This window comes from Penicillium maclennaniae, assembly GCF_028827695.1.
Source record: "Penicillium maclennaniae strain IBT 15551 chromosome Unknown utg000008l:1.0-3552695.0:1.0-3555053.0, whole genome shotgun sequence".
In the NCBI taxonomy this organism is placed as follows: Eukaryota; Fungi; Ascomycota; class Eurotiomycetes; order Eurotiales; family Aspergillaceae; genus Penicillium; species Penicillium maclennaniae.
The window spans coordinates 735,918-756,732 of NW_026623220.1; the positions used below are offsets into that span (position 1 = coordinate 735,918).

Sequence of the window (20,815 nt, forward strand, 5' to 3'; positions counted from 1 at the left end):
ATAACACAATCACTTTGTAGAAAGCATTCGCTGACGTAGGTTCAATTGTAGAGCCGTGGCGGAACTCCGAACCTCGGGCGCTAAGATTCCTTCCCTTCCGGTTCTCCATTTCTCCATTTCTCCGTCTTCAAGCCTTGCCTTCCCCAACCTCTGCAATCGCTGCTCCTCACGTCCTTTAGAGTCGCCTCTCCCCTCTGAATCACCATGGCCCCTATCACTGATGAGATCGTGTCCGGTCTGAAGGACACCATCGGCAAGCTCGAGGCTCGCGTTGTCGATCTCGAGAGCCGTTTGTCAGGCGACAGCAAGCCCAAGTCGGTCACAGAGCAGATGCGCATCATTCTGATGGGTCCTCCGGGTGCTGGTATGCTTCTGTAACATCGTCTGAAGAGTCAATGGTTGTTAACGCGTTGCTAGGCAAGGGAACTCAGGCCCCGAAAATCAAGGAAAAGTACTGCGTGTGCCACCTGGTGCGTAGCAACCGATTTCCCCGGGTGCAGGATGAAAGGATTTTTGCTAAACATTAATCCTTATAGGCTACTGGAGACATGCTGCGGTCACAGGTCGCGAAGAAGACCGACCTCGGCAAGGAGGCTAAGAAGATCATGGACCAGGGCGGCCTTGTTAGCGACGAGATCATGGTCAACATGATCAAGAGCGAGCTTGAGAACAACACCGAGTGCAAGAACGGGTAGGAATCACCGCCGCCGAGCCGAAATTTTTGGTAGACTGACATTGGGGTGACAGTTTCATTCTGGATGGTTTCCCGCGCACAGTCGCACAGGCGGAGCGTCTGGATGACATGCTTGCGGCGCGTCAGCAGAAGCTTGGACACGCTGTTGAGCTGCAGATTGACGACTCCCTGCTTGTGGCTCGTATCACCGGCCGTTTGGTGCACCCTGCTTCCGGCCGCTCGTACCACAAGATCTTCAACCCCCCCAAGTCCGACATGAAGGACGACATCACCGGCGAGCCCCTGATCCAGCGTTCCGACGACAACGCCGAGACCCTGACCAAGCGCCTGGCCACTTATCACGCTCAGACCGCCCCCGTGTGCGAGTACTATAAGAAGACCGGCATCTGGCGCGGCATCGATGCCAGCCAGGAGCCCGGCCAGGTCTGGAAGAGCATCCTCGGTGTTTTCAAGGCTTAAGCGCGGGAAGCTCTTTCAAAAGCTTCAAAAATTTTGTGGAAGACAAGAGATGATCGGGCAGCTCGGCTTCGTGAGGCTCTCCGTTTTCTTTTGTTTTTGGGTTTGGTTCAGGGAGAGCACACAACAAGTGCGAGCTGGCACAAAGTCCTCATATAGACACAGAATAATAGTCTTCCAGGGCCATGTATAGTATATGTACTTTTCTGGTACCTATGATACTGTCACCGACCATATTCCCTCGTAGAAACCATCTACCTGATGCCATGGCGGATGGCTACAACATCATAGAACTGCCATGTAAGAAATTAGTGATATCCTATATGTACTTGTATTCTTTTACATTATCTACAGCTGTAGCGGATACTCCGTCGACTCAATCGACTGGGGATAAGTCAAACCGCCTTGCTTGCGCACCTCATCCATGACCTCCATGATGACGATGCTCTCTTCCCACGGCAGACCCTCGCTCTCCAGCTTGCCATCCCTCAGGCAGCGAGCAACCTCGTCCGCCTCCCAATACATACCATGGCCCTCAGCAGGGAATGAGCCCTCCACAGTCCGAACTTCGCCGAGGCCCTTCTTTGGGATAAGACGGAAGCTCTTTGGGCGGAAGGGGTTTCCAAAAACCTGAATCTCGCCCTTGGTGCCCTGGATACGAATATTGGGACCGGCGGTGCCCTGCTCATCGGGGTCACCCGCAACACGGATATTGGTCATGGCAACACCCTGCGAGCGGTGCGGATGCGGGCCATTGGAGGGTGTGCTGGTGGGGAAGCTTAGCAGGATCGTGGTGGACTCGTCGGCACCGGTGAGATGATAAGGGGTCATCTGTGAAGCGACAGTCGGTGCTTTTCTCTGGTCTCGAGGCAGGGTGTGGTAGAGGGTCTGGAAGACCCAGGTGAGGGAGTAGATGCCCACTTCGATTTCAAAATATATCAGCACAGCTTCGATCGCACAGTGGTCTCAGAGAAGAGAGAGACTGACAGTCCAAAAGAGCACCCCCAGCCAGATCAGGGTTGACCATGCGGTGCTGACTTCCCCATTTCTCCTCGACGTCATCGCCGAAGCTGGTGTCAGCAACAGTGCGCAGCACCTCACCAATTTCGCCCTTCTGAATTAGCTCGCGGATCTGAACACTGAGTGGGAAGTAGCGTGTCCAGACAGCCTCCATCAAGAAGAGGTTCTTCTTGCCCGCGGTCTCGCAGAGGATCTTAGTCTGTGCAGCGTTGACAGTGAAGGCCTTCTCGCAGAGGACATTCTTGCCCGCCTCCAAGCACAGCATCACATTTTGATAATGGTGAGAATGGGGGGTAGCAACATAAACCACGTCGACATTGGGATCCGCGACAAGCTCCTGGTAAGTCGCGTAGGCGGCGCAGGGAGTGGGGATGCCGACGGTTGAGATGAACTTGTTGGCCTTGTCCTTGGAAGAGGACGAGGCAACGGCGACGACCTTGTGGGCGACATCCGAAGCATCTCGAGCCTTGGGATCACGCAGAAGATCGCGGACAAACACTGTTGCGATTGAGTTGAGCTACGCTTGTGTTTTGCATTGGTAAGAGGAACGTACTGTCCGCGATCCAGCCGGTGGCTACGCATCAGTTAGCTTGTATACTAGACAAGACAAGCAAGAGCCGCATACCCATAATACCCCATCGAATTGTGTGGACCATGATGTAGATGTAGATGTAGATGGAGATATTTGATTGCAAGTCAAAGGGTCCCGCAGACTGGATTTTATGTTCCTACGGTCCGCATGTTCCTCAGTGGGGGAAAGTTGGACCCGGAGATGCGCCGAGCGGGGCACAAAAGCAACGTCATGATGCTACATTTTATGATACATGTTCACTGTTCGGTCTTGACTCGCACTTTCTGCCCTGGAGAGTCTCCCTCTGCCTTTCGCTTTCCCAGCACCGAGTCGGGCGTACCAGTCCGCGCTTGCGGTGTGGAGGCCCGCGGTGCTGGACCGTCCTTGGTCACCTCGGCGTAGCAACTGGCATGATAAACCCGATTGCCGACCTTCGCTGCGTCTTGCCAAATCCAGTCTTGCACATCCTCTGACCAAGTCGACTCGAATTTCTCCTGGCAGATGGGACAAGGTGTGTTTCGGAGAGTGGCTTCGTTTGGAGCCCGAATCCAGGGCTTGGGCGGTCCTTGCTTGGAACTTCCATCTGCTCCCGCAGTTCCTTCGGCTGTGGCCTCGGTGTCGTCTGGGTTTTGATCGTCACTGGGCTCTCGGGATTTGATCCAGTCCTATAGATAGCTTGGTTCAGCATTATGTAGACATATAAAGGATACTAGTGTATACAAACCCTTTCGTCAACATACCAGCTACGGGTCTGAGCTCGCTTAGCAGCATCGGCCATACGCTGATTAGTCTTAAAGTGCCAATCCAGATGACGGGCTTTCTTTTCCCGGCCTTCCTCCGTTGTGGGGAAGCGACGTCCACAAGTGCTACATTTGTTGGACTTCGCCTCGTAAAGCGAAACGACAAGAGTGATTCGAGGGCTATATCAGAGATGATCAGATGGGGAAATGCAATCAACTAACGACCGGACTTACATTTTCATAGATGCAGTGGTCATGGGCACGGTGGACGAAGACGGCAGGGATACTTGTGGTGTCGCAGAGGGAGGCGTAGGTTGTGCTTGACCAGGAATCATAAATGGGAGGGAGCCTCCTGTTATTGGTGTTCCAGAGGCCAGGGACGGTGGTGCGGAGGCAGAAGGCAGCAAGCCGCGGGCTCTGAGGGCCGCAATCAGGGGGTTTTCGGCAGGCTGTGGTGTGCTGGTGATGGGCATTGGAGGAATATTAAAAGTGCCTGGGGCGAACTGCGGTGGAGGCGTCGGCTGTTGGTTGCCGGCCGTTGCTTTGAGAAGCCCAGCGAGTATATCGGGATTCAACATATGCTGCACCGGTTGTGAAGGAGGTAATGTAGGGGGTGTAGCCACTGGAACTGGGGGTGCTGGGAGAGGGGCCGAATGCTCTTGCACCGGAGCTTGTGGGACCCCATATGCAGCGAGCTGATCGCGCACAGTTTTCAACTGATCTGGAGGAAGCTGCTGGCTTTGCAAAATTCTCTGAAGATCAAGCAGTGCCTTGAGCCGCTGTTGAGAGGTTGGATTAAAAGGGCTATTGGCAAAGTCGGTTCTGGCCGAGGCAATTAGCGCCTCCAAGTCCCTGTTAAGAGATTCTAGCTGGATGTCTGGACGATGGCCATAAGGAGGAGTCTATGGTGCGCGATTAGTGTGAAGACTAGAGTATATGGCACAGCATCCTTACCGGTGTGTTGAAGCCTACCCCGTTACCGGCTACAGGATGGTTCGGCCGCATGCCATGCGGAGGTGTAGAATTCCATCTAGTGGGAGTGGCACTGCTGCGACCCCGAATATCCGGCTGGCGAACTTTCTGGTTCTCAAGAATGGCGGTGCGTGCTTTGATTAAAGCGTTTTCGATGTTTCGAGTGATCTCGGGGGAGAAGACTGGTCGTGTGTCCAAGGAGCCCGGTACAGGCTCCTTCCACGTCCTGAGCATCTCATCGAGCTTGCGACGTGTCTGCTGATCAACCAGGGAGTACGCATTCATGAAGGTCTGATACATGTTCCGTCCCAGGAAGAGAGTGTAGGGGGTTCCCACGTTCTTCACGATAGAATCGACTACATATAGAGCAGGCAGCTTCTGCGACGGCGGTGTCTACAGAGACGATTAGAGGTCTACACCTTGCCACACGAGCGAGACACCTACTGTTCGAATATGGTTCTCCAGGACCCTCGAAATGGCCATTGCATGTTCCGTATTCTCCTTAGCAATGACGGTCAAGTTGCTGATCTGAAATCGGTCGTTGGTAGTGAGGTCTTCCAAGTTGTTCTTGTAGTCCTCGGCGACCTCATCGGATGCCAGTCCAGACATGGTGGCGTAGGGGAAGAAAAGGTTTGCTAGAAGGCGATATCAGTGAAGCAGCAAAGAACCAGGATCACAGTCCACTGAGATAAGATGTATGAGCCAGATCCAACAGGCCAAGTCTCCTGCAGACTCTCCGTACTCTCGCTCTCTTGTTTCTTCTCTTTTTTTCCTCTTCGAGGCTTCTTGGGCAGTGTTTTTTCTTTCTTTCTTGTTCCCGGTACACTCTCTCGGACAGCTCACTATGGCTTGAGTATTCTTGTTTTGCTCTTTCCAGGTGTGGTTTGATGAGGACCCCAGGCCTCAGTGACTATCACAGGATGCTTCTTCTTAGTCCTCGTTGCGTCGTCAAGGCAAACTCGCTTGGACGATCAACACGAGATGGAGAGAAAAGTCGAAACTTGTAAATGCTTGCTAGCTATCTTTGCGAGAAACGAGACAAGAACAGATGCACCCTCCAATCCAGCAAGATTCCCCCTGAGCCTTCCCGTCAAATCTGAACCAGAGGAGATGCAGCGCCGGTGAGATAGGAGAAAACGCGTTCGAAAGTGAAATCAAATGCAGAGGGGGTAGGGTCGGGTAGGATGCAACGCTGGAGAGGGAAAGGGGTGGTAAAGCTGTTGAGAGTTGGAAGTTCGGAAGACGTTGAAAGGGATTGTCGGAGTTGGGGTCAGATCACCTGATCTAGAATGACGCAGTAGTCCGCTTTGGGGCACGAGACATACTTCTCGCAACTTGTGACTTACAACTTACGACACTCCTTCCCCCATCTAACCATCTGCGCATTAGTTTACATTTTCAGGACTGAAAATGAAATTCTTCCTTCTGACTGCCCTGTTGGGTCTGCTTCCGCTGGCACTGGCTGCCAAGGTACTGAAGTCCGTTATCGTGACTTTCCCCAATGGAACGCCTTCCGGAGTAATCGATCAGGCGAAAGAATCAATCGTGGCTTCCGTACGCACATCGCGGCACTCCATTCTTCAACCATGACTAACTGATACCTATAGGGTGGCGTCATCACTCATGATTATCGTAAGTTGACATGTCCTACCTCGGCTCCCGTGGACAAGGCTAACCCATATCCTCCGATACAGATCTTATCAAGTATGACTATCCTCGTTCTTTTTCAACTTTGTCTTCACAACTAATGTTCATGGTACAGCGGATTTGCTGCGGACGCTCCAGTGAATGCTCTCCAGACACTCTCCACACAGGATACCCAATACAAGCCGGAGATTGAGGAGGATAAGATCGTGTCGATCAATGGCGACTTCGAGGGCGAGGAACTTTCTCTTTGAGCGGTCTGTGTCTTCCGCCAGGGACTTTGAAAGACATGCACCACAGCTGGCTCTGGGGAACGTGTGACGAATAATATACCTCGGCTGGAATCGGCCACGATGCAATTCGAGAGGCGCGCTTTTTTCTCATCGAATCTTAAAACAATGGGGAATATCTTTGGTGTCTTGGTCTACACGACTCGAATCTATGGACGATAGCCGCAGGACGCGCGATCAATGGCCAGGAATCCGGAGGATCATTCCGCTTGGTAATTAAATATATTGAACAAATTTACTTTTATTTTCCGCGAGCTCTTGAAAACACTTGAGTACGGATTTCCAGTGTACATGGTTCTTCCATAGTCCCTCTGAGATTGGGAGGCCGATCATCCCCGCTAGTGACCCGGCCTTCCTCGCGTCCCTGAAACGCGTGGATCCGCATCTTCCCCAAGGTCAACTATCTGTCCCCGCCCCGTGGTCTTGGGGAATGCTGCATCCAATTTTGAAAATCTAAACCAAGAAGCTCCGTCATGGCGGAACACATGGTGACCAAGGTTTTGCTGGAATGGATCAATAGCTTCTCCTTGGGCAAAACACTCCGAGCCACAGATGAATTGACCGATGGAATCATCCTATGGGAGATCCTCCAAGATATCGACCCGCAGTATTTCCTTGATGAGATCCCCGAACGCAATCCCGCTGACCACTGGGTCGCCAAATGGCAGAATTTGAAGCATGTCCACAAGCTCCTGCTCAGCTACATTCGGCACCAGAACGACGACTCCCTTCCGACCGGTCTCGATCCTTCCCCTGATCTCGAAGCCATCGCGGAGAAAGCATCGACCAAAGAAACCAACAAATTGTTGAAACTTCTCCTTATCGCGGCCATCAGCTCCCCCAACGCGGGAACATACGTGCAGACACTTCAGGAATTAAGCACCTCGACCCAGGAGGGCCTTAAGGACATCATCGAGGAGGCGCATAACGGTCAGCATGAGCCCTTGGATGTGGCAGACGAGTTGAAGGAGGAATTGGCGAAACGCGATCAAGCGGTGGACCCTGAGCTCAAGTTCGAGGAGCGCGTCGGAAAGGTGCTTGCAGAGAACGATCGTCTCACCCACGAGAAAAAGGAACTGGAGAAAGCGCTAGAGGACTTGCACAATCGTTTGGCGCGTCTGCAGGAGAACAACGACACTCTCCAGAATCGTCTGGCCTCTACCGAGGATCGCCTAGTGACGCTGAAGTCTGGAAAGGGTGATTTGGGTTTCAACGCGAAGGCTCTGGAGAGCAAGACGCGCCAGCAGGATGATCTCATCGCGTCACAGGAGGCCAAGCTTTCTGCCACCCAAGATGAAGTCGACAGTCTTCGTATGACGGTAGAGTCCTTGAAGGTCAAGAACCAGCGGTACCAAAAGCTGCAAGATGACTATGATGAGCTCCGTACGGAGAGAGACCAGCTTGCTCGCAAGGCGAATGCAGCTGAGAAGTATCGCCAAAAGCTCCAGGCCAGCCAGGATTTCGAAAGGGAGAACCAAACTCTTAAGAACCAGATCAAAGACCTCCAGCAACAATTGAAAGAGTCAGATTCGCAACAGCGTTGGACCTCTGAGCGCGACGTGGAATTGGAAGAATACCGCAAGCTCCTTCCACGCATTGAGCAGGAGTGCAATGAGATCCAGAACCTGAAGAAACAGCTCGAGTTCAACAATCACGCACTTACTGAGAGACTTCAGGGCGCGGATGAGCAACATGAGCGAGACGATGCTTTGATCAGCGAGCTTCGTGAACGCCTTCGAGAGATTGAAGGCTTGCCAGGCAGTCCATCGCCGGGCTCCGACACGCCCAAAATGCAAGGCACCCTTAACAAGGATTTCGAGGCAATCGGCATGAAGGACTCTCAGCTGTATGTGCTTGCGCTATCTACGAAACGGGTGATTATGGCTAATCAACGCAGTAAAACCGAGAACGACGATCTAAAGCGAGAGATGGAGTCGATGAAGGGATTATCGACTGTTGTAAGTCTACTGTATTCCTCCGTGTGGGCTCTGAAGCTGACACCCCAGGCGGAAAATCAGTCAGAAGGCTTTTCCGAGAATTTCAATGCATCTGTGCAGCTTGCAAAGGCTAACTCCACGCAAAGGTATGCATACCTAGTATGCTTTGCAACCACTTGCTAACGATTCCCAGTGACGAATACTGGAAACTATACGAGAACTACACTACCACGCTAAAGAAGATTGCTGAAGTTCAGGATACTTTGGAAATCACCAGGAAGGACCTGTCTGACGCGCAGACTCGGCGTATGAAAGCTCTCTGGAAACACACCACGGGAGAATCTGCTAATTGCTGTCTAGTTGGTCTTGTCGACATGGAGAAAGCCGAGATGTTCCGAGAGCTTGAAGAGCACAACTCAGGCGAGCTGTCAAAGCTTCGCGGTGAATGGAACAGTCTTGCCCAGAATGTGCGCCACTTGGAAGCCGAAGTGGATGCCAGTCAGACCTTGGTGCGCGAAGTGTGTTCTGAGCGTGAGGAGTTGCGCAAGATGCTCGACAACAAGCAGAACGAAATCAGTGCCGAGGACCAAGAAGTGATGAACGAGATGCAGATGCTGTTGGGAGAGTTTGAGACCCATAACAGTGAGGGCAGTGACATGTCTCAGAAGTCGAGCTTTGAGCTCCTTAAACAGTGTGCCGGCGTCTTGGAGAAGAATGTCGAGCGACTCGCGCAGCGTGCGGAGGTCAGTTCCAGCTTTCAAAGGCTCCGTGCAAGGAAGACCGCTAACTCCAATGATCTCATAGTATATCCAGCAGCAAAACGAGCTCATCAAGTCGCTCCGGGAGAGCATGAAGAACTACGAAGAGAACCTGGATGATGGCATCCCTAAGGAGCGTGAAGTAAGTCTCTGAATGCCCCGTTATTGAACGGCTCCGTACTAACCACACCCAGATCGAGCTCCAAAAAACCATTGACGATCAAGCCCGAGAGCTGAGTCTCGTCAGCTCAGCCTGGTACCACCTTCAGACCCGATGGCAGAATAACAACATGACTGTCTCGCGATACCGGCACGGTGCCAATGTGGCCGATCCTCGAGGCTGGCTAGCCAAACAAAGAAGTGTGGTTGCAGGCCAATAGATCCCGAGGGTCGTCGCTCGAAAGGCACCATTTCTTTCATTTGGCTACAGATTCTGTTTATATCCCCACTAGATCGTCTATTGTTTACCTTCGGACCGTATGCTTCCTTGCGGCATATAGAATGTGTGTTTTTTGTCTGTCTTTAGTTTTTTTTTTTTTGTTGTCCATCAAACTGAAGAGGCCAGAACGATATTTCAAATGTATATTTGCAACACGATCGAACATTATTCCAGCATCTTGGTAAGACATGAAATTATCTTTGATTCGAAAAAGTGTATCTGAAAGAAAACTTGCGCCGCCTCATGTGTCGTCTGTATTAGTCAAAATTTATTTGCTATGATAAATCAATATTTTGTCATTTTTCTTCATTGATGGGCTTGTGGTTTAGGGGTATAATGCTCGCTTCGCATCTGTTTAGCGTTTCTGCGAGAGGTTCCCGGGTTCGATTCCCGGCGAGTCCAAATTTTTGTTTAGGCTTCCATTTGATTCACTATTTCCTGCAAAGCCGTTGACTTTTAAAGGAGAGAAAAAATCAACATAAAACTCATTTTTTTTTTTTACCTGTGCGAGGAGAAGATACATTTCTAGTAATGGCCAATCGAAGCGGTTTGCAATGCGCCATCAGCATAATGGTGCGAAATCATCTGCTCTTCAAAACAGCGAGAGCAATCTTATGTATCGAACCCCTTCGTATTTGCCAATAGTCTCTACCAACTGTCAGAATTATTTTGAGAGAGATTGAAGTGATGTTTAAGTAAACATTGGGCCTGAATGGTCGTCCCTAGAGCAGGGTGTCTTACCAGATCTCACTGATTAGTATATTGTTCACAATGCTTTCAGCTAATGGACTGATAAGAAAGACCATACCAGGAAAAAGTATGGATCTTTGTCACTACTGTCTCAGTCTTCCGAACCGTATCATCCATGATCAGAGGGATCTTGCTTTGGGTGTTGTGGCACTGTACAACACCTCGATGACCCTTCGGAGATGAGCTTACACGGTTTCTCTATCTTTACCTTGATTTGTCCTTCGATTTCCATTTTCTGAGTATTGCGAGGGAGCGTCTCGATAGCTTCCCTGGTTTGGAAAGGATTGCATTTCTTTTTGTACGTCCGGGAAAGCTTCACTTTTAACATATCGAGGTGGTTTGTATGAATATTCCACCGGGTTCTCTTGATTTATCTCCCAAAAAAGATACTTTCCAAAGGAGCCTGATTGTACGCTCGAGCAAGTATTGAGGCATGCCTGAGCCAAACGAAGCATGCAAATGCTCCTGGACGTTGAATTTTTCCTGTCAGTAGTGGCAACTACTTGGACTTACTTCGCTGCTTGCGCCTTGGCGTCGTTCAACCTCTTAATGTCGTCAAAAATGGGCTGATCCTGTTCAGGGAATAAGCTTCAAATAGGAGCATGATGCACAACGCTGGACCGAGAAACTCTCCAGCGCACTCGCGGGCACGATTACCCATAGCCCAACCGGGTTCCCAGGCCAACGAGTGCTCTCAAAGGTGGAAAAAGTCATATTGATTCCCAAACAGAGATAGCGAGTCTGATGTTTACTTCACCACTCGCATCCTGTGATGGGCGTGTGTGAGTTGATCCACTCGACGGGCCATTTTGAACAGGCTTGGATGTAGATAAATGCATACAACTGAACAGCCAGGACATCGCTGCTGAGGAGATGAGACAAGCGATGCTGCAGGAAACCCCGTTCCGTCAATGTCGAAAGGGACTACTATTGCCCTAGAGGAGTGTCCTGAGAGCTTCCCGTCACTGCTCAGCTAACCCGCACTGTCTTTCAATGCTGGATTTTTGACCGATGTACGTGGCCACAACAACGCTGCACGATCCATCTCGCCAATAAAATTGCAAAGAAATGGCTTCATGTGAACCACAAAACAGGTATTAAGAAAGCGATCTCGTAAGACGTCGCGATCGGTGTTGCTAGCAGCGACATCTCGAACAATGGAATCAATGAGGAGAGGCGTGGCCGTCTCGCTTCAACGGGTGGCACTGGCAGCAACACTGGTGCCAGAAAGCAACAACAAGACGGCCTCAAACAGCCATCATTTTTCATTGAGAGTAGTCCCTCAATTGTCGAGGGGGGGAGATCTGGGTTGGACAGCTCACGGCCAATTATGTCCCGATATCATAACGGGAAAAGTGATTCATTTGCCAGATCTTTGTGTTGTTGACATGTTTATTCTATATCGATTGCCGCTCCGAATTATTTAAAGTATCTCAGAAGCTTCAGTAAAGGTCTGGAGTCATATGCCGTTCAATCTGCTAAAGCCACGTCTACGCCTTTTAGTTTCTGGTACTGGTATTATAACTGGGCTTGTGAACAGATTCTGTGCATGCTTTTCTTCCAAAGTTCCAAATTAGTCTATCACAATGCTTTGTATTTATCTTTAATATCACTAAAGATTCATCTCTATAGAGCAAACTGCACTCATAAGTCGTCGCCACCTTCCGAGTGTGACTATAATTGCATACATTCCGAAGCAAATCTCCTGACCTTCCGCACACGGAAGTAGGGCTCGAGCCCCACCCGTGATCCACTCGAGAAACAGATTTTTTTCTTTCTAGCCCAAGTCAACTTCCTACTTATATTATTGATCTGATGTCTTCTGTATATTTCGATCGAATTGATGACATTAATGGCCGAGCTGGCGCATTCCATGGCGATTAATGGCTATTGTTCACACCGGACCGCCCCTGTACTTGCAACCAGTGCAATCAAGGTGGATCCCACTATGTTACCGATGTAGGCGGGAACATGCAGTGATCAACAGGTGGAATTGCTGATGAGTTAGACATTAAAAGGCACCTGTAGCTCAATTGGTTAGAGCATCCAGCTTATGTAATCATCCCCACAGGGAGCTTCACATGAAAAATCCTGGAAGGTTGGCGGATCGATCCCGCCTAGGTGCACATAATTTTTTTCATTCTTTTTCATTGCTACGCTTGGTAAACGGCGATAGGACACTTCAGCTTAATTCTGGGTAGATAGGGCGAAACACATAGCTTTGAAGCGTCTGTCTTTTGTTCTTACTATATATCTGGTTAGTTTCACGGTATACAGCGACATGCACCACCAGCTCAAGTTTTGGTAGATGGGGTCAAAGACTTATGCTATGCTTGGCTACGAAATGAAACTAGTGAAAAGGCTGGTTTTCTGGGCTTGAGGAATAACAGATCAAATTCAATCAAAGTCAAGCTTTGATAGACAGGGAGACAAATTTGAGCCGCTCTCTCCATCCACACCACCCGTGAGGCTGTCGCCGACGCCCTGTACCACTGTTTCCAGATTAGACACCACATACTTCATCAGCAATGTGCGTATCAATGTGGAGTGGAAGGGGCACCTTCAGCCTCGACGAATGCTTCTGCAATTTCCCAGCACTTTCGTCCAGGCGCGATGAACTTGATGGCTGGCTCGCTATACGTTATTGATATTGTGAAGGGTAACGCAGATGGGCTCTGCGGCTCTGGAAGATGAAGAATTGGAAGATGAAACTTATCTGAATGACAATTGGGGTGTGATGAGTGGTTACTGATGCGTAGACCAAAAAAAAAGCAGGGCATGAGAATTCTTCTTGAGAGGTGTGAAGCTAAGACTGCCAATGTATAGCTGATCAAGCTATTTTAGTATTTCACGGAAGATGTGAGAAATCCTTGAATTCCATTACTGGTGTACCAATTGAATATTTGTTCATAGGCTAATTTACATGAGGTGTACGTATGTAGACGTTGGAAAGGGGAGAAGAGTATGCAAAATTCACCCTCCGGGAAATGGTCGGATTTTAAGCCCACTGCCGCGGGTGCTTCAACACATCCATGATCTCCTTTTCGCTAATCTTGTCCTCGGCCAGATCTTCCTCCTCTACCGGCATGCTCTCAGTCCTCGTACCCGAGACAGGGTCCATATATGCCCAGCTCGCAGTACGCGGGAGACTCATGAGGATACTCTCCACGCGGGCGTTGGGAGTGCGCAGGCCGAAGCTGGTACCACGATCGTAGACCAGGTTGAACTCGACATAGCGGCCACGGCGCAGCTGCTGCCACTCTTTCTGAGATTCGGTGTACGACATGTCCTTCCGCCTTTCAATGATTGGCACGTACGATGGCAGGAAAGAGGCCAGGCCGTCCGAGACGAAGGAGAACAGGGTCTCCTGAGGGTTAGAGGACGAGCCAGCGGAGGTCTGGAGGAAGTTGGCATCGAGGTCATCGAAGAAGATACCACCGATACCACGGCATTCACCACGGTGAGGCAGGTAGAAGTACTTGTCACACCAAGCCTTGAACTTGGGATAATAAGTCGCGTCATGGCGATCACATGCATCCTTGATGGTCTTGTGGAAGTGCTGAGCATCCTCGGGGAAGAGATATGACGGTGTCAGATCGGTACCACCTCCGAACCACCAATTTTTGTCACCATTGATAGGGTCCTTAGGATCCGAGGTCTCGAAGTATCGGTAGTTCAGGTGGACTGTCGGAGCCATCGGGTTGTGCGGGTGGAGAACCAGGGAAAGACCGGCAGCAAAGAAACTCAACGACTCGACATCAGCGCCCACGAAGGACTTGTGATCGGCACGCATCTTCTCAATGGCAGGCCGAGGCAACTCGCCATACACAACGGAGACGTTCACACCGGCTTTCTCAAAGACGTTACCGTCCTGCAACACGCACGAGATGCCACCGCCGCCATTGGGGCGTGTCCAAGTATCTGTCTTGAATTCCTTGCCATCTATCCTGGCCAGCTCTGCAATAATCTTCTGCTGGTGGTCCTTGATGAGCTTCTCCATTCGTAGGCGCATGGGGGAGGATTCGGTGATAGGAGAAGACTTCTTCAGAGCGTCATCCAATTCAGCGATAGAAGGGGAATCGAGGTCAGTCACTTCGCCAGTGGCCTGCAATGATTTTAGCTAGTTGCTCAGATCGTATGTAGAGACCTCTTCGCATACCATAGAGTAGATGATGGCGCCAATGAAAGGGACGCCAATTGCAAGGCGCAGATATGGTCGCCACACGGTGAATTGCTGCTTTTGACGTGGATTCTGCTCCGTAGCGTACCCACGGAATGATTTACCTGCACTGCGACCGGCTGTGCGAGCGCATGGAGCAGACAGCTGGCCGAACCTCCGAAGAGACCTGAAAGATCGTGAAGCCATCGTCGCGACGGAGGAATGTCAGCGCACCAGGTGGAATCAGACAATGAGAGCAACTGGACTAGACTAATGCCAATCCAATGTCTTCAAGATAAGGTGAAAAGCAAAGTAAATTTCCGTGGGCAAGTTGCGAGATCATGGAACTCTCGGTCGTACGATTCTCTGTGTTTGTCCAGTTTGCATGGATGAGATAAGCACAGATAAGCTCCTACAGTTTCCCCAGGTATCATTCCAGGTCTATCTTTGAGAGATCAGTGAGTTAGTTGGAGCGCCGCACCATCCGTATATAACTGCTTAAGGGAAGACTTTGTCGCGTCCTTGAAACAGGCACCAAAATGAGGCATCGAAGACTAATATCAAGGACCACGAAATGCGGGATTTGATCCGCGGAGTCAAACATTCAGAGCAAGGTGCGTGTTTACCAGAAGGATCACTTCCACAGCAAAATCGAGGTACAAATCCGAAAGTTAAATCGATTCTATGATGGTGTGTGAAACCAATATGAACGCGCTATCCACAGTCAAATTCAGTATACCTGAAGGTCCCGACCTACGCTGAAACGATTACTCTGCGGTGATTCGGCCTAATAGCAAAGGCATAACCAGTTAATGAAGCAACACTTCGAGTCTGCAAGAATGAATAACATTATCTCTTTATGCAACAGCCGATGAGCTCTCCTCACAGAGGGGGGGGGGGTTTAACGGAGCGATTGAGGGGGGTCAGACTGGCTTAGCATGGCGAAGAAAGCTCGGTGGTTGCTCAGTTGCGATATTCACCACTTACCTTCCGTATCCTAGACCAGTAGGTTTTCTTGTAGCTACCGCAAGGTGCAAGTCTCGGTATCTGGGACCATTTGGGGGCCGGTCCACTCCAGGCAAAAAGCTCAAGAACGTGTCGGACAACCTCCGCATCTTATTCCGGACTTCCGTCAACTCACAAACAACTTCACCGACTATCGTCGCCTCTAGAGGAAGACATGGCCTCGTTTACAAACAAAATCACCCCATCTAGCTTCATATGATCGCTTTCTTGAGAAATGTGGAGATTGTCTCCTGATCATGTCCAAAAACAAAACGCGTTTCCCGAGAAGGTACACCATTCTGGACTTACTTGGATCGGAATATAGGCCACCCGGCTTGCAAAGGGCGGAGCTAAGGAGCCGTAATGGTATCTAGAGGCAACCCAAAACACAAGTGACTACATCTGGGCGGTGCGGAGCATGGTTTGGTCACTTACATTGGTCACATGTAAGTCAAAATCCTCCGCCCAAAAGTGCCGGAGAAGTCTTAGGTAAAGCATACAGGGCTGCCTTCCTAACTGGATAATTCAAGTAATCAACGAACACGGTCTTTGGAAGTCGGCTCTAGTTTTTGTCTGACACGCAGAATACCGGCCGGTTTGTACAGAAGATACCACGCAGTGAGGGCTTGTGAGACATGCATTTCAGGCCCGTGAACTGCTTCAACAGTTTATAATGGTGAGAATATAGTTCATCCAAAGAAGATTTTGTGCAAGTTCTTGGAAAAACATCTGTTAAGATCAAGACAATTGGGTCGATGCAGAAAAAGACGTCCTGACCTACCCTAGAAGATAGGAAGAAGGTGCTGATGGGAATCACGGAGATTATGGTGTTGTTGCATAACCTGGGAACGATCTGCGAGTCCGAAGGGAACCTGTTCGAGGCAGAGGGAGCATTACAACGAGCACTGCATAGGGAGGAGTGAGGGGGGTGGGGAATTCGGTCGAGGTAGCTTTTGCTCATCAAAGTCCAATCAAGCCTCCTCCTAGGGCGAAGTCTGTGTGAAGCTGGCGATGGCCTATGGATTCGCCAATCTCCGCTTGAACAGGTGAATCTGGCCGAGACAGAAGAACATGTATTGGTTGACCTTGCACGGCTGCAGAACGGCTCATCACGACCACCAATCATTGGCTTTGGGTATCTTGGGCGACTTGCCCCGCCTCTATCGCCAGCAGAAGAGGTCAACAGAAGCCGAAAAGATGTGCAGCTAGCCATCACAAGGATACTCGAGTCAGATTTTTCTTGACAGCATGGAGCACCACTGAGGATGTGTGTGAGAACGGTACATCTTCATGCATCTCAAGAAGAACCAGCGGAGGAAGAGCATCACTATCTACAAGCCCTGATAGATCAAAACAAAGACAATCTGGATCTATACATCTTAGACGGGCGAGGTGGGTACGCTAAGCCAAATTAGGTATGACACCGTCTCCAGAGCCCCAAGAGCTCCATGTACATTATCACGGCTTAATACCCACTACATGGAATTTAAAGATAATTGTGTCGAACACGGGTATCTTGATGGCATACGTTACTAGGCCGGTTTGTATTTGACTTTCTCTGACCTGAGATACTTAATCACCAAGTCTGTCCTGATCCGTGGTGGAGAATCCACCTCGGCCGAGTCTACCGCAGCTCGAGGAGCACTGGTCTACCCAGACGTTCCTTCCAAGTCACTGCACTGTATCAAAGCAACAAGCATTGGGATTCGTATTTGCTATGATCCTGGCAGCCCTTTAAGTGAGTCAAACCAAAGACTTCTGGTGAGCACGTGCAAAGGTCGGCTGAGTCATGGGACAGAGGCTCACCGCCTCGTGATACCATCAGCGGGGGTTGCCTTTTGTCATCGACTGGTATCTCCCCCTCTCTTCATCTATCCTGGTCCCCCAACCCTTCCAAATATTTCTCCAAAACAGTTGTTCCAGCACCTTTGACCATTTCTAGCTCGTCTCTTTCTGAGCTTCCCCAAGAATCCCCACCTCTCCCGACCCGCTTTACTTATCAGGTCTTATCAGCCATGCGGTCCAAGTTCAAGGACGAGCACCCCTTCGAGAAGCGGAAGGCCGAGGCCGAACGCATCCGCCAGAAGTATAATGATCGCATCCCGGTGAGTCTCCGATAGCAGTCTTGATGTCCTCTCTCTGGAAGGGATGAGCTTGGAGGGCTAGAACACACCCACCCCTCACCGCTTGTTCGGTAGCTGACCGATTTCACGACAGGTCATTTGCGAGAAGGTCGAGAAGTCGGACATCGCTACCATCGACAAGAAGAAGTATCTCGTTCCCGCCGACCTCACTGTCGGTCAGTTCGTCTACGTGATCCGCAAGCGCATCAAGCTCTCCCCGGAGAAGGCCATTTTCATCTTCGTCGATGAGGTCCTTCCCCCTACAGCCGCCCTTATGAGCAGTATCTACGAGGAGCACAAGGATGAGGATGGCTTCTTGTACATCACGTATGTTTCCCTGTTTAGGCCCCTTGGGTGACCCTTTGGAAGAAAGCCATACTGATGCATTCCAGATACTCTGGCGAGAACACTTTTGGCGACCTCTAAGCGTTGATGCAATCGCTCTTCTTCGCCATTCTGAGTGGCCCAGGATGGCCCGTCGGGATCTTGGACGGGTGCATAAAGCGGCCTTCAGTGATGTTTGGCGGATGAGCCTTGCTCAGCCTCTGGGATTGTAGTTTTCATCGGTCACGCGGCGTTCTTTCGGCGTTCTGCGAATTTATTGCTTTTTTCTTATCGCTAGGCTATGTCCTATGCTTGCTTTTTGAATGAAATGAAACTAGTGGCTTACCCAACTAGACTATCTCTTCCAACAATCAAAGTACCGTAGAGGGTGTTGTGACAAGCGATGATTGGTGTGCGCAGCATAGATCGGGCAGTGGTAATTGCTACAGTGAGCATTGTTCTATGTCGTAGAAACCCACGCGACACCAAAAGTACCAAAACACGGACTATCGAGTATAATGATGGTACGGCCGCGATGCTCCGACTCCGGCCGCCCAAACAGGACTAGCGCCCCACCCGCGTCCCTGCGATAAAATTTATGAGATGGTCAGATTCCTGGGGATCATCCGGTTCACTCACTCTACCTCTGAACAATGTCTCCCGTTATCGCTCAAGCAGGTGCCGGCGCCGCCTCCAAGGATGTCAAGAAGGAGTCCGCGACCGCTCGTCTCCTCGGTTCCGGTAAGATGGTACCTGAACGTGAATGCACGACATCGTTCGCTGACCAGTAAATACAGGCTGTGCTGGTATCGCCGAGCTGCTGGTTTTCCACCCCGTACGAATCGACTGAACTGAAACCTGCCCAGATTCAGCACTGATATACTTCCCTAGGTCGACACCACCGCGAAACGTTTGATGAGCAACCAGACCAGGGTGAGATCGGACTCGATTGAAGATGCATGCGCTGCGATTGTCGCTGACTGAGGGTCCTTTAGATCACTTCGGCCACTACTTTCAACCAGGTCGTCTTTAAGGAGTACGCTCATGCCACGGTTGGCCGCAAGTTCACCTCGCTCTTCCCCGGTCTGGGCTACGCCGCTGGCTACAAGGTCGGTGTTTCTCGAACATATGGACACCTGTCGTCGCAATGCGCAGCCAACTGATACTATTCTCAAGGTCCTCCAACGTATTTACAAGTATGGTGGTCAGCCCTTCGCTCGCGACTACTTGGCTCAGCACTATGGCACCGACTTCGATAAGGCTTTCGGCAAGGGAACCGGAAAGGCCATCATGCACGCTACTGCTGGCAGGTGAGAATTATTGTGGTCTAGATCGTGGAATCTTGGGAGACTGACAGTATATTCCAGTTTGATTGGTATTGGCGAGATCGTCCTGCTTCCTCTGGATGTCCTGAAGATTAAGCGCCAGACCAACCCCGAGGCCTTCCGTGGCCGTGGCTTGTTCAAGATTATCTCCGATGAGGGTATGGGTCTTTACCGCGGAGCCGGCTGGACTGCTGCCCGTAATGCTCCTGGCTCTTTCGCTGTACGTGTCGATCACATCTTCCTATCTGGGATCTCTTTCGCTAACTTGCATTCTAGCTCTTCGGTGGATCCGCCTTTGCCAAGGAGTATATCTACAGCCTGACGGACTACAACACCGCCTCCTGGTCCCAGAACTTCGTCGCCTCCATCTGCGGTGCTAGTGCCTCGCTGATTGTCTCTGCTCCCCTGGACGTGATCAAGACCCGTATTCAGAACCGCAACTTCGAGCACCCCGAGTCTGGCTTCCGCATCGTCTCCAACATGGCCAAGCACGAGGGCATGGGCAGTCTCTTCAAGGGTCTCACCCCCAAGCTGCTGATGACTGGCCCCAAGTTGGTTTTCAGCTTCTGGCTGGCACAGACCCTGATCCCTGCCTTTGGCCAGGTTGTATAGAAAAGCCATGCTTGACCAGTTCTTTATAGCCGCGGCGTTTTTTTGACACTCCCCCTTTTCCGTTTCTCATTTTTCCTTCGGGTCTCTCAGACTTTGGCAGCTCTTCATTGGCCCGCCCGTGTATTTTTCTCCCTCATAGACATGGTTTATTATACTCCAACGGGGCTTAGTGGCAGTCAAGAAATTAAACAAATTCATACCACATCAAACAAAGACAGAGCTCTTTTTGTATCTCGAATTATATCCGTCAAGCTATCCATTGGAGAATAGGAGATGTCTGGACCAGACCATCTCCGCATATTTCATCACGTGATTCCATATCAAACCTCCCCAAGGCCCCCGCGTCACATCTTCGACTCGCTACACTCCCGAACTCTACGACCAGAGCACAAAGGTCATCATGACTGTCTATCTGCTTTCGAAGTAAGTGTTTCTCTATTCATGTCAACAAGGACATGTCACCTCCAGGCTAAGGCGGGCAGCTCTCGATGGTTCATCTATCACGGCGCTACTATCTTGCTCCCGGAACTAATATGTCTGCACCTTCATAGGATTGGTGATCCGATATTCGCACTCACAATGGGTGTCGCTGCCGCCATCACTCGCATTCGTCGCGACCAACAAGAGAAGAACCCAGAGAAGGCATCCGAGATTGGATACGGCACCATTGCACAGCTGGGTCAGCGACGGTTACAACGGTGGTGGAATGGAGATTTTCAAGACTTATGATCAAGTCATTTGACTTCCTGCTTAGCTTTCGGACCCTCTCCTGTACAAATATGAATTCTTTGGATTATGGCGGAACATTTTCCTCAATTCTGTAGTCAATGCTGCAACGCGATATGCTTCTGTTACATTTAGGAAGCAACAGCTTCACAAACTTAAGTTTGTTGGTCTATGATGATGATAGCCTACATATATTTACGAAAGAAGCAATTAAGCAAGAAGTTTTTGAAATAAAAATATTTTGAATTGGCTGGGGACTTTTACTGTCCC

At 50.4% G+C, this 20,815-nt stretch overlaps 9 protein-coding genes across 9 annotated transcripts; 6 read left to right on the forward strand and 3 right to left on the reverse strand.

Annotated features, from left to right (window-relative positions):
* Positions 1-204: 204 nt before the first annotated feature.
* adk1 (adenylate kinase ADK1) lies at positions 205-1,153 on the forward strand (the record flags this gene model as incomplete). The annotated part of the gene is made up of 4 exons (XM_056970926.1): positions 205-364; positions 418-470; positions 537-691; positions 748-1,153. 4 exons carry the CDS (start codon positions 205-207, stop codon positions 1,151-1,153), a joined length of 774 nt encoding a protein of 257 aa, XP_056817905.1.
* A 345-nt stretch (positions 1,154-1,498) lies between these two features.
* N7477_009266 (Gfo/Idh/MocA family protein) lies at positions 1,499-2,826 on the reverse strand (the record flags this gene model as incomplete). Its single annotated transcript, XM_056970927.1, has 3 exons — positions 1,499-2,070; positions 2,138-2,687; positions 2,824-2,826. 3 exons carry the CDS (start codon positions 2,824-2,826, stop codon positions 1,499-1,501), a joined length of 1,125 nt encoding a protein of 374 aa, XP_056817906.1.
* Positions 2,827-2,998: 172 nt separating this feature from the next.
* N7477_009267 (putative mRNA cleavage factor complex component Pcf11) lies at positions 2,999-5,062 on the reverse strand (the record flags this gene model as incomplete). Its single annotated transcript, XM_056970928.1, has 5 exons — positions 2,999-3,380; positions 3,482-3,661; positions 3,716-4,260; positions 4,436-4,846; positions 4,898-5,062. The coding sequence occupies 5 exons, from the start codon at positions 5,060-5,062 to the stop codon at positions 2,999-3,001; spliced, it is 1,683 nt and encodes a 560-aa protein (XP_056817907.1).
* An 801-nt stretch (positions 5,063-5,863) lies between these two features.
* Positions 5,864-6,351, forward strand: N7477_009268 (uncharacterized protein; the record flags this gene model as incomplete). Its single annotated transcript, XM_056970929.1, has 4 exons — positions 5,864-6,007; positions 6,061-6,085; positions 6,148-6,157; positions 6,216-6,351. 4 exons carry the CDS (start codon positions 5,864-5,866, stop codon positions 6,349-6,351), a joined length of 315 nt encoding a protein of 104 aa, XP_056817908.1.
* Positions 6,352-6,860: 509 nt separating this feature from the next.
* Positions 6,861-9,462, forward strand: N7477_009269 (putative microtubule binding protein HOOK3; the record flags this gene model as incomplete). Its single annotated transcript, XM_056970930.1, has 7 exons — positions 6,861-8,233; positions 8,285-8,345; positions 8,394-8,470; positions 8,518-8,630; positions 8,685-9,067; positions 9,129-9,224; positions 9,277-9,462. The coding sequence occupies 7 exons, from the start codon at positions 6,861-6,863 to the stop codon at positions 9,460-9,462; spliced, it is 2,289 nt and encodes a 762-aa protein (XP_056817909.1).
* A 3,807-nt stretch (positions 9,463-13,269) lies between these two features.
* hem13 (coproporphyrinogen oxidase) lies at positions 13,270-14,637 on the reverse strand (the record flags this gene model as incomplete). Its single annotated transcript, XM_056970931.1, has 2 exons — positions 13,270-14,376; positions 14,431-14,637. The coding sequence occupies 2 exons, from the start codon at positions 14,635-14,637 to the stop codon at positions 13,270-13,272; spliced, it is 1,314 nt and encodes a 437-aa protein (XP_056817910.1).
* Positions 14,638-17,450: 2,813 nt separating this feature from the next.
* N7477_009271 (autophagy-related protein 8) lies at positions 17,451-17,984 on the forward strand (the record flags this gene model as incomplete). The annotated part of the gene is made up of 3 exons (XM_056970932.1): positions 17,451-17,540; positions 17,653-17,885; positions 17,951-17,984. 3 exons carry the CDS (start codon positions 17,451-17,453, stop codon positions 17,982-17,984), a joined length of 357 nt encoding a protein of 118 aa, XP_056817911.1.
* A 551-nt stretch (positions 17,985-18,535) lies between these two features.
* On the forward strand, positions 18,536-19,819 carry N7477_009272 (putative mitochondrial GTP/GDP transporter Ggc1; the record flags this gene model as incomplete). The annotated part of the gene is made up of 7 exons (XM_056970933.1): positions 18,536-18,623; positions 18,680-18,717; positions 18,774-18,815; positions 18,878-18,991; positions 19,038-19,192; positions 19,250-19,427; positions 19,484-19,819. The coding sequence occupies 7 exons, from the start codon at positions 18,536-18,538 to the stop codon at positions 19,817-19,819; spliced, it is 951 nt and encodes a 316-aa protein (XP_056817912.1).
* A 400-nt stretch (positions 19,820-20,219) lies between these two features.
* On the forward strand, positions 20,220-20,548 carry N7477_009273 (uncharacterized protein; the record flags this gene model as incomplete). The annotated part of the gene is made up of 2 exons (XM_056970934.1): positions 20,220-20,242; positions 20,371-20,548. The coding sequence occupies 2 exons, from the start codon at positions 20,220-20,222 to the stop codon at positions 20,546-20,548; spliced, it is 201 nt and encodes a 66-aa protein (XP_056817913.1).
* Between the last annotated feature and the right edge of the window lie 267 nt (positions 20,549-20,815).